General features: G+C 47.8%; 1 protein-coding gene across 1 annotated transcript in view; it reads right to left on the reverse strand.

The window, feature by feature from the left end:
• Positions 1-3683: 3683 nt before the first annotated feature.
• Positions 3684-12293, reverse strand: part of BRAP (BRCA1 associated protein) — a 30889-nt gene continuing 22279 nt past the window's right edge. The window contains exons 10-12 of the mRNA XM_084762119.1: positions 11685-11774; positions 7737-7840; positions 3684-5727 (exon numbers count right to left, since the gene is read on the reverse strand). Coding sequence (XP_084618245.1) covers positions 5364-5727; positions 7737-7840; positions 11685-11774 — 558 coding nt within the window. The 3' untranslated portion in view covers positions 3684-5363. The remainder of the gene's footprint in view (positions 5728-7736; positions 7841-11684; positions 11775-12293) is intronic.

The following is a 12293-nucleotide window of genomic DNA, read 5'->3' on the forward strand; positions in this document are numbered from 1 at the left end:
CTGGACTCTCTTTGTAGACCAGGCTGGGCTCGAACTCACAGCGATCCACCTGCCTCTGCCTCCCAAGTGCTGGGATTAAAGACAGACGTGAACCACCACGCCCAGCCCTTCTGAGATTGTTAAACAGATTACTTCCATCAGTATTGAGTCAGGAGTGGAGGTTGAAGTCACCAGTGCAGACGCCTAAGTCAACTATTTTAATAAATTGACTTAATTGGTAAAAATAAAAATAATTATTATTTAGGGTCTGGTATGATGCTTCAGTGGGTAAAGGTACTTGTTACCAACCTTGGCTGCCTGAGTTTGATGCCTGGGTCCCACATGGTGAAAGAAGGGAACCAACTCCTGAAGGTTGTTCTTTGACCTCCACACAGAAGCCAAGGATCCATATGGACACACACACACACACACACACACACACACACACACACACACACACACACACACTATGGCACATGTATGGAGGTTAGAGAAGAACTCACAGGAATCACTTCTCTCTTTCCACCATGTAGATCCCAAGGATTGATCTCAGTTTGTCCGGCTTGGCAGCAGGCACTCTTTCCTGCTGAGCCATCTTGCTTGCCCTAGGTTTCTTTTATTTTTATTTTTCAAAATTGTTTTTGAAAGCCACAGAACCAGGATCTTTGTAATAAGCCAGGTGGGCTGTGTGTCTGTAACCCCAGCCCCCCATAGGAGGAAGGGAGGCAGAGTCAGGAAAGTCGCCTAGTCAAGTGCATGGCCCAGAAGCAGAAAGAGACCCTGCCTCACCTTCACACGGCACCATGGCCTGTGCACACGTCTTGTATACACACACATCAGTGCTTGAAAGCATTTTTTAAAGTCCTAGAGTATTCTAATTTACAACCCTGAGAGGCAGAGGGGCAGCATGGGGGAGAAGCAGCCAATTTCCAGAGGAAGAAAGAAAGCAGCAAAGTTTAGCATTTCTGCAGGAATCCTGCCAAAGGGAAAATGCGGACTTGGAAGCAAGTACAGCCCAGCATGGACATTCAGGACAGGTTCTAGGCCTCAGCGTGGAGCCTTTGCCTCTGGACCAGAATTTTGGCAGCCCCCAGCCCAGGCAGACTCCTACTTAATTGAAGACGAATGTGCTGGGGGAGGGGTGGATGGAGGCCTTTGGGCCTTCCTGCAGAGTCCTGCGTCCTGCACTTGGCCCTGCCTGGGATCCAAGCCAGTTAGCAGCTTGGGAACAAATGCAAGAAGCTGCTTTCCCAAGGCCTCTCTGCACTTAGAAAAGCATTTTAGTGGTTCTTTCCCCCTACCAAGGACAGGTGGGGGAGTGTGACGTGGCTCTGGTGTTTCAGGAGGCTGGAGGGGGCTGGGTGCATTTGCCTGATTGGAAAGGAATCAGAAGATGAATGGGCCAAGCTTGTATGTCTCAGCACAGATGACTTTAAGGGACACTTCTGGTGACTCTAGTCGAGTGGGCAGAACCTTTGCCCAAAGGAGATAAGTCAGTTTGGTTGTTCTCTGTTGGAGCATTTCCAAGAGGAGCTTCCAATTGTCTCCTAAGAGTTTCTGCTGACTCTACTTCTAGGCCTTTCTCTGAGATCTGCTCCACCCCAGAAGGGAGCCTGTGGCCCTTCTCACTCTGTGTAGGTACTTCATGGTACAAAGTGTTTCTAATTAATGTGAGGTGACACAGGCCAGTTTCTCAGGTGGTGAGGGTACCTCCTTCTACAGACCTAACCAGAACTGTCTACAGACCAAGGTGCTTGCCTCAGGGAAGAAGCCCTGCAGCTTCAGAGCTTTGTAGACTCCTCTTGTATGGCAGCACTGGAAATAATGCCCACTTGACGCTTTTAAGTTTTAAAAAGATTTACTGGACAGTGGTGGCGCACATCTTTAATCCCAGCACTTGGGAGGCAGAGGCAGGTGGATCTCTTGTGAGTACGAGGCCAGCCTGGTCTACAAATCCAGTTCAGGACAGCCAAGATAACATAGAGAAACGCTGACTTGAAAAAACAAGAGCAGCCAGTGCTTGCAACCACTCATCCGTCCCATACTTTTTTTTTTTTTTTGGTGTGTGTGTTCATGTGGGCAAACGTGTAAAGTGTGTGCCTGCTTGTGAAGGCTGGAGGTCACCCTCAGGTGCCTTTCCTAGGTATTTTCTCCTCCAACCTTGAGATGTGGTCTCTCTGTGGGAGCTGGGGTTTATCAATTAGGTCAGGCTGACTGGGCAGTGATTGCCCAAGAGCCTTTCTCTACCCCCGAGTGCTGGGATTACAAACACATGCCGCTATGTTTGCCTTTTCACATGGGGTACCAGGGTCAGACTCAGGTCATCACGTGCATGGCAGGCACTTTACCTCCAGAGCTACCTTCCCTGTCTCCACCAGCCTTGGGGGTCTTCTTTATAAATTAGGACACTATAACATACAAGAGGCTTAGTGTGGGATCCACTACTTCTGGGCAAAACATGGCAGAAGACATCTCTATGGAGGTAGCTCAGAATGGGTCTCCTACATGACATCTCTGCTGTGAGTGATGTGAGGCCAGTTTTGACCATGTAACAAGAACTGCACTGCAGTCACATCATGTCAGGCTGGGATTATCCTGGGTTTCCGTGGCCTTTGTACGGAGGACACAGAAGGCGAACTCACTCTTTTCTAGGCAGAATCAGGCTGGATCTGAAAGAGACTGGAGTCGGGGGTCTAGAGCAATGCCCGCACAGAAACAAAGCTGCTTTAGTTCATGCAGCGAGCTTGGTAGTTGGCCTGGAGAAACAAATGCTATGCGCAGCACAGCAGCTCTGTGCCAAGTACCAAAGCCACATTTTCCGGATAATTCCCAGTGAGAAAGTTTTGACCTAAAGCATTCAGCATTAGGCTCCCCCCCAAAGACTGCAGTCATCTTGTGTGAAATGACATATTGTCCGTTTCTTCCTTTAATGTGGCAGGAATGTGCAATCCTAAGAAGCTGCTGCAGAATTTGTTCCCTTGGCTCTTCTGTGTTCACAACACACTGATCTGCTGCAGGCCAGGTTAGCAATGTTGGCCTGGCAACGTAGCTCTTAGGAATAAAAGCCTGAGGTTGGTGAGCAGTCCAGGAAGTCGAGGTGAGGAAGGCCAGGTGTGGTGGTGCACACCTTTAATCCCAGCATAGGGCTGGGGGGAGGGGCAGGGCGCTGTGCTGAGGCAGGTGGATCTCAAAGTGAGTTTCCAGGACAGCCACAGCTTGTCTCAAAAACTAAACCAAACTAACAAAACAAAGACGACATTCCAGCTGGGCGTGGTGGCGCATGCCTTTAATCCCAGCACTCGGGAGGCAGAGGCAGGCGGATCTCAGCCTGGTCTACAAAGTGAGTTCTAAGACAGCCAAAGTTATTACGTAGGAAAACCCTGTCTCAACAAACAAACGAATAACAAGAAGTAGGCCACCGACACTTAGACACATGCTCTGAAGCAACAGCACAGATGCAAATTTCACGCAGGGCAGAATAACTTCTGCCTGGTTTACCTCTTTTCTTCTTTCTTCCTCTGTCTGTTTTTTCTGGGGTACGTTCTCCCCCTTTTCCTTCTCTCCACATGCTCATTTAATAAACTCCGTATCATTAAAAAAAAATCATTGGTCAAGGGAGTATGGGAAAACTGAGTGTTCATCTTTGTTCTGAAGAACACAATGATAGCTTCCATTCTGTGTAATGTCAGACTCAAACATAACTCTTTGACCTTTTAAAATAACATTTTATTTACACATCTTGATTTTTGTTTTCCTGGAACATTTTTAAAAGACCTTCAAGTAGTTTGGAACCCTCTGCCCATCTGCTGCTTCCTCTGGCCACAGCCTTCCCAGGCATTTCCCCCAACCTGGGCTGGGAAGTGCTGCTCTCCTCTGGGCTGGGCGGCAGGCTGCTTGGTGGATTGCAATGAAATGAGGAGCCCGCTTTGGAAACTTAATTAGCATGCTACCACCCACCCCAGCTTCTGCAAGGTCAGATGTGCACGACAAGCAGGGCCGAGCCAGCAAGACTGTAACAGTGTAAAACTCGTTCTAGATAAAATAGAAGCTCTAAAGGGGTGGCCCTGCTCCTGGCGCCTGTGTGGCTCAGGCCTGAGGATCTGACCAGAGTGCTGGTCTGCCCTAAGGAAGAGCCACAAAGTCCGAGCACACTCATTCTGCAGTTACAGGTGGCATTCTGAAAAATGCCACACACATTCCACAGAACTGGATGATCAGTAACACAGGCAATGTGGTGACAACACGTCAGACATTCGGGTAAAAGGACAAGGTCCAGTCAGAAAAGAAAAAGAATCCCTAAAGCGTGACATTTCAAACCTTTGGCTGATGATAAAAGCAGAAAATTAAACTGTAATACACACGGCTGCCCTAACTACCTAGACTCTTCTAGAAGCTAAATCCCAACATGGTGTCCCTTCAATTCTGTTCGATTACGTTACAAGTTACTTGATGTTCCTGGCTCTAGAGAGAGGCACGCAGCCCCCTGTTGGTCACAGTAAGTATTGTATGGCTGTTTGAAAGGGGCTCTGCTAGATTTTCTATAAAAGCTTAACTGAAATCTGCACAAGCTCCCTCTAGCTGGGACCTAAACATGTGCCAGCCTGTAAACAGTTAGTATACAGTGACCCCAGCAACACACATGAGCTTGTCAGAGGCCTCTCAACAGGCTTGCCCCTTGACTCCTGCTAGATGGAGGACACTCTCAGTTACCTGAGCTGAGGAGGAGCCAGTAAGGCTTTTCTCATTTGACAGGCACATTTCATATGAAGCCATCAAAAACAGAGCTGTCACCAGCTTCCCTATGCTGAGTCTACTCTGGCTGCCCCAGTTGCTAGTTTTCCCTGCCCTCAAGCCAGGCAAGATGGCTGCTGAGGACACACCTGTGCCTGGTGTACAACCTAGTGTCTTCATTGTGACCTGCCAGCAGCTCTTCAGCTCCATGGGCAAGAGAGGGATAGCAGGAGAGATGAGTGCTCTGTAGCAGGCATCAGGCTCCTGTCCTGAGGGCAGCTGCGGCAGCTGGGAGGCACTGTGCTTAGAAGATAGGTGCGGCTGCCTCAGAGGTCATATTGTGTCACTGACCGACCCCAGAACTCAACGGCAAGTACTCCAACTGAATAAACAACAGAAAACGCACAAGCCTGGGGTCTACCCAGCTGGAAGGCAGAACGGCCATGAGGTGTCTGAGGTCTGAGACTTACCCTTGGGGAGTGCCGCCAACGCCACCCCTCTTTCAGTCTCCTCACATCACACGCAACAAATGAAGGAGCCACATGACCACAGTTCATCCTCAGGCGTACTTATTAGGGCCCACCCTCCCACTCAGCAAAGGTCCCGGAACACCCTGCGGTGCCCCGGAAGTCCCAGGGAGAAGTCTCAGAAGTTCACTTGCCCCTCTTGCTGCGGCCCTTCCTGGACTGCAGCTTCCCACCAGCTCCTGAGGAGGGTGGGTTGGGGGCTGAGGCCATGGCGATGTTGATCTGCCCCTCCTGGATCTCCTGCCTTGTCTGCGCAGGCAGGTGGCTGATCTGCTGCTGTGTCTCCAAGTAGAACATGACGTCACGCAGCTGCTCCTGGATCTCGGTGATCTGTAGGTCCTTCTGGTCGCAGGTCTCCTTCAGCAGCTTCTCCTCCTCCTTCAACTTGTTCTGCAGCAGCAGCTGGTTGGCGCGCAGACACTTGTTCAGCTCCTGTTCCTCCTGCAGCTCCGTGCTGAGCTTGGCCACTCTGGTGTTCAGCTGAGTACACCTTGAGCAAAACAGGGAGACAGAGCTGGCTTCACCTGCTCCATGTCCCCTTCTGCTCCAGGACCTCAGAAGCAGCACTCTAACAGAGACACGGCCATGACGAGGAAGCCACCAGGGAAGTGGCACTCAAAGAGATAGTGCTCAAGGAGGGAAAGGGGTCAAGAGTCGGGGTACTCTGTCCTCAGTGCTCACTCCTAAGTAGAGAATTATAAATCAAGACACCACAGGAGACACCATTTTGTTTTGTTTTGTTTTAGTTTTTCCAGACAGGGTTTCTCTGTGTAGCCTTGGCTGTCCTGGACTCACTTTGAAGACCAGGCTGGCCTCAAACTCACAGCGATACGCCTGCCTCTGCCTCCCGAGTGCTGGGATTAAAGGTATGCAACACCACTGCCCGGCTTAGGTACCGTGTTTTTATGTATCAGAATGCCAAAGAAGCCAGTTATGGTGGCTCCAGCCCGAAATCTTAGAATTCAGAAAGCTAAGGCATAAGCAATGTTTGAATTCAGGGCCAGTATAGGCTACAACGAGACTGTATCCCAAAAGACCAAACCAAAGCTTGGTTTTGTGGTATATACATCTTTAATCCCAGCACTAGGGAGACAGAGGCAGGTGGATCTCTGTAAGTTCAAGGCCAGCGTGGTCTACATAGTGAGTTCAGGCCAGCCAGTGTTTCAAAAATAAAATTAGTTCTCACCTCTGTCCTCCACAGGCTCACCTTTAACACACACACACACACACACACACACACACACACACACACACACACACTTTATATTACACAATTGTCCACGATTAAAAATAAACATTAGGCCAGGAGTGGTGGCACATGCAGCACTTGGGAAGCAGAGGCAGGCAGATCTCTGAGAGTTTGAGGCCAGCCTGGTCTACAGAGTGAATCCAGACAGCCAAGGCTACACAAAGAAACACTGTCTCGGGGAAAAAAAAATTAGGCCAGGCATGGTGACACAAGCCTTTATATATCAGCAGAAGTAGGTGGCTCTCTGTGAGTTGGAGGCCAGCCTGGTCTACATAATAAGACTCTGTCTCAAAACAAAGTAACCAACAACATGCACTAGAAACTCACTTGATAGTGGAAGAAAATGGATACAGGGATCACAGGAGACTTTTAGAACTCTTTGAGACTTTCCTGCAAAATCTATTTTCAAAAGAAACAACACTAAGGACCAAACACTAAGGACTCATTTTGTAGACCAGACTGGCGTCGAACTCACAGCAATCTACTTGCCTCTGCCTTCCAAATGCTGGGATTAAAGGCGTGCGCCACCATGCCCAGAAGCTTTATCTATTAACAGTCTTGTTACATCTATATTATATATAACTGAAGCCAGGGAGGGAACTTTACCCTCTTCAGAGTTTGGGAAAAACTCAGGCCCTTGTGCATGCTGGGAAATGCTCTGCCACTGAATCACAGGCTAGCAACAGCTACCAGTGACACCCACTGTCCCTACTGTAACAGAGCAAGTGCTCTTGTCATTCTGCTCATGGGCTCCTCACTCAGCATCATTAGCTGTTAGGTCCTGCCAAGGGGGAGCTGTGACATCGGCTTAAACAAAATCTCTTTCCTCACTGCCAGCTCTCAGTCAAGATGGCTCAGAAACTGCAAGCAGAAATGAAAGCCATCTGCATACGGCTCGCAGGAGAGTTCAGTGTTCCACCTGGCACCCACCTCAAGTGGAACACCAATCGCACCTTGTTTTTTACATTTGTCTCCTGTGTCTGTCTGTACACGTGTTCCAAGGTACACGTGTGGAGGTCTGAGGACCATGTGTGGGAGTGAGTCAGTTCTTTCTTTTCACCAGCCTGGTCTACAAAGTGAATCCAGACAGCTGAGGGCTTGGCAGCTAAGCCATCTTGCTCACCCCAACTGCACAAATGAGAAGTCACTGTAACTTTGCAACCATAAGGAAAGCACATGCTGAAAATGGGATGTTCCCAAGGAAGCGAGGTGCTTCTGTGGAATGGCTGCTAAGAAGTGAAGATACCTACTTCCTTTCCACAGACTGCTTCTCCTTCAGGAGGTCACTGAGCCTGAGCTCCAGGCTGTCACACTTCTCAATAGTCTCTTTAAACTTGGTCTTCATGTTGTTAATCTGTAAGTGCAAATGGAGGTCAGGCAGAGCCAGAGGTTTTGGGACTGATCCCGCCCCAATGTCTCTATACCAGGACAAACTAGACAAGTCCACCTGAGCCACTTGAAAGGAATTGTGACAGCAACAAAAATTGTGAGACCCTGAGAGAAAGACTTCCTTCTAGGATAAAAAAGGCCCAGAGGCTACTGGGTACCCAGCGAAACTGCCAATGGACATGAAGAGCTAATGAAGAGCAAGGGGGGTGCCTTCTACCTCCAATCCCAGCACTCAGGAGCTACAAGAGGAGAATTGCCAAGAGGACTCTGGGGTACACAATGAGTCTCAGGCCATCCTGGGAGATCCTGTCTCAGTAAACTAAAAAATTTAAAAACAAAAGAAACCTAGATTGGTCTCCCCTGATTTCCTGATGTGTCATGAAGATGAAAGAATTGCATGCTTGTCTTGGGTCAATCTGTAAGTCATGTATCTATAGAAAAAATTCGTATTTCAGAGATTTAGGAAGAACCTAAGTTTTGAACGATATGTTGTCAGGCAATAGCAGTCCTACCAAGAGCCCGCTGGAGTCGAGCTAGGGACATTGGGAGCACACACATGTAAAGAGCTGCAGAACTAAAACAAAACAAAAACCAAAAAAACTCAGCCAGCGGGTGGTGGTGGTGCACGCCTTTAATCCCAGCACTACAGAGGCAGAGGCAGGTAGATCTCTATGGGTTCGAGGCTAGCCTGGTCTACAGAGCAAATTCTAGAACAGCCAGGGCTACACAGAGAAACCCTGTATTGAAAAACAAACAAAAAACAAAAACAAAAACAAAAACAAAAACGAAACAAAACAAAAAAAGAAAGAGCTGCAGAACTGGGAACTGCCTCAATCCCAAATCTTACAAGCTGGGAGCAAATGAGAGGAGCAGGGGAGGTGAGAGGCCTGGTTGCTACGCACTAGCATCCAGGAGCCCAGTAGCCTTTATATTCACTGCTCTCAGTCAATGAGCTTCTGAGGAAACAGACTCAGAGAAAGACAAGGCAATGACCCAAGGTCTCTCTAGCTTAGGATGAGGGAGCCTGTCCACGACCAAGCTTGGCCAAAGCCAAGCTCTAAACCACCATGAAGCTGAAGGCCAAAGCTTTATGTCCTCTGGTTGGGGCACATCTAACACTATGGTCACACTCTAGCCTTTATTTGTTGCCTTGTTTTATCTATCTTTCCATCTCTCTCTCTGTCTGTCTGTCCATCCTATCTCTCCCTCTCCCTGCTCCACCCCCTCTATGTTTTTCAAGACAGGGTTTCTTTCTTTCTATCTATCTATCTATCTATCTATCTATCTATCTATCTATCTATGTTTTTCAAGACAGGGTTTCTCTGTGTAGCCCTGGCTGTCCTGGACTCACTTTGTAGACCAGGCTGGCCTCGAACTCATAGAAATCTGCTTGCCTCTGCCTCCCAAGTGTTCAGATTAATGTTTTATGCCACCACTGCCTGACACAAATTATATTTTTTTAAGAAGAAAGAAAACCTAGGGCCCTCTCATGGCTCTGGGTGCCTGCCCCTAATTCCATGAAGGCTGTACTAAGCCACATTCCCTTAAGTGTACAAGTGCTTGGCCTATCACTGCCTTCAGCCTCACTATCCCCATGAATGTGCTATGAGGCCCACAACTGAGACCTGCCCATGCCTCTCAGCATGCTCTACTTCTTGGAGCACAAATGGACAGCACACCAGTCACAAAAGGACACTGCAGGACAAAAGGCCTACATCAGCCATGAACTTACCGTTGGGACGTCCCTTCCCTGGCCCTGGTTTGCTTTTGCTGGCATGTCTTAGGGAATGTGACTAACCCTGAGGAATCTCACAAGGCAGAGAGGGTCCTGAGCTGAGCTCACAAAGGTCTGTGTGAAACACTTTGAGTGGTCAAGCTGGTAAAGCCACAGAAAACCATTAGTGAGTCTGAAGCGGCACACCACCCTGGGCGTCTATAATGTGAGTGACAGCACCCCTGGTCTGCTCCTGATACCTGCACAGGCTTTCTTCCCTGCGTGGCAATTTAGGATGTAAAGTCAAGTGTCCTCTAGGGTCTCTGCACTGGCACTTCCACTGACTGGAAAGTTCCGAAAAGAATTTCATTGATGACTTTTTTAAAAAAGATTTTATTTATTTATTTTATGTATATGAGTGCTCTATCTGCATGTACACCTATCTACCGAAAGAAGGCTTTAGAAGGTATAGATGGTTGTGAGCCACCATGTGGTTGCTGGGAATTTAACTCAGGACCTCTAGAAGAGCAGATGGTGCTCTTAACCGCTGAGCCTTCTCTCCAGCCCCTCATCGATGACTTTTTTTTTTTTTTGGTTTTTCAAGATGGTCTCTCTGTGTAGCCTTGGCCATCCTGGACTCACTTTGTAGACCAGGCTGGCCTCGAACTCACAGCGATCCGCCTGCCTCTGCCTCCCGAGTGCTGGGATTAAAGGCGTGCGCCATCACACCCAGCTTTAGATACTGAATTTCATTCAGAAATTTAGACCCAACAAGACAGGAAAGATGTTTACTGCAAGTTTGACAAATACAAATAGCCAAATCACTATGAATGTAACATTTATAGAGCTCACGATTGTCTCATGTTTTTCCCTGGTATGTATAGTTTGTTTTATTCATGGGTAATAAAATAAATGTATATGTTAAAAAAAATTTAAAAATTAAAAAAGAAATAAAATAAAATACAAAAATGGTAAAAAAAAAATCATTTCAAAGCCCATTGCTACTGTGGCTAGGGAGGTGGGAATTAAATTACTAGTGGGATCATTTAGAAAATTAAGACTTCATTTACTGCTAAGAGAAGCGGCTGCTGGAGATGCACACATGTGCGTTCAAACTGTCTTCTCTAGAACGCTCAAGGTTCCTTGAACATCCTACAAACTAAGAAAATCAAGCACACAGAGCTCAGGCCTTCTGCACAGGTTTCTGAAAAGTCACATCATTTTCTGTGTTTTGAGATTAAAAAAATCCAAACCAAACCAACAAAAAAGTTATTTTGAGGGCAGGAAAGATGGTTCAATGCTTAAGAGCAGTGTCTCCCCTTGCAGGGAGGGGACCTTGGTTTAGTTCCCAGCACCCATTGTAGCTCACAACCATCTCTAACTCCAGTTCCTGGGGAGCTCATGCTCTCTTCTGGCTTCCACAGGTACTGAACACTTGGACATACAGTCAAACACTCATACACGTAAACAAAATCTTCAAATAATAAACATTTAAAAACAAACAGGCTATGTGACCTGAAACTTCTGGGACTAAACAATCCTCCTGCCTCTGCCTCCTGAGTACACAGAGCTACAGGCTCAGGCACCATGCATGACACACTTAAGGGATCACTTAAACTGTGGTAACTGCAGCCCTGAACTGCAGTAATTCTCAGGGTGACCACAGAAGCCCCACCATTTCTGCCCAATTTATTTCTGTCCAGTTCACAAAGCTGCAGGCACACACCCAGCTCCTAAGGTTCCCAAGCTGACACGCCAGAGGCTGACCCACGCTGCAAAACCTTCCATACTTGCATAAATTCTGAGTGTTGCCAGGAGAACCCTTGACGGAGGACACTGGGAGGAAGCGGTAGGCTAGGCAGCCACTGGAGTACTGCCTGCCTGTTTTACCTTCTGACTGGGATTGTACAAAGAGCTAGATCTGACAGGTGAAAGACAAAAATACCCTTACCATTCAACTATCAAAACCCTTTAAGTTTTAGAGACAAAACAGCTCTCTCCCCATCATCGCGCATCAAGGGGAAAATCCTCACAGTCCCTCTCCCTGCATCTGTCAGCAGCCCTGCTCTGGCGCTTCAGTCACGAAGTCACTTACCTCCTCTGCTGTGTCCTTCTCTATGCGAACAATCTTGTTTTCCCAGTATATCCGCTGCGATTCCAGCTGGCTTGTTAGCAAGTAAGAATACTAGAAACAGAACAAGCACCCAGATGAGAGCCACCACCAATTCTGAAATCCAGTAACACCGACCTCATGACAGCCAACAGAACCAATTCCAGATTCCAGGTCCCCATGGGCATAGTGGTGCTCACATATAACAACCAAATGAAATTAGAAAACAAACAAACAAACAAAAAGAGCTGCTGAGCTATGATGGTGCACGCCTTTAATCCTAACACTGCAGACAGCCTGGTCTATCTATCTAATTCCAGGCCAGACAGGGCTACATAGACAGGCCTTATTTCAAGAAACAGAGAAAACATCTTTAATCTCAGCACTCGGGAGGCAGAAGCAGGTGGATCTCTGTGAGTTTGAGGCCAGCCTGGTCTACAAAGCAAGTCCAGGACAGCCAGCGCTACAAGAGAAACGGTCTCAAAAAAAAAAAAAAAAAAAGGGCGGGACGACAGAGGGATAGCTTAGTGGTTAAGAGTACCTGCTCTTCCAAAGGACCCGGGTTCAATTCCCAGCACCCACATGGCAGCTCAC

This window comes from Acomys minous, assembly GCF_964271855.1.
Source record: "Acomys minous genome assembly, chromosome: 16".
In the NCBI taxonomy this organism is placed as follows: Eukaryota; Metazoa; Chordata; class Mammalia; order Rodentia; family Muridae; genus Acomys; species Acomys minous.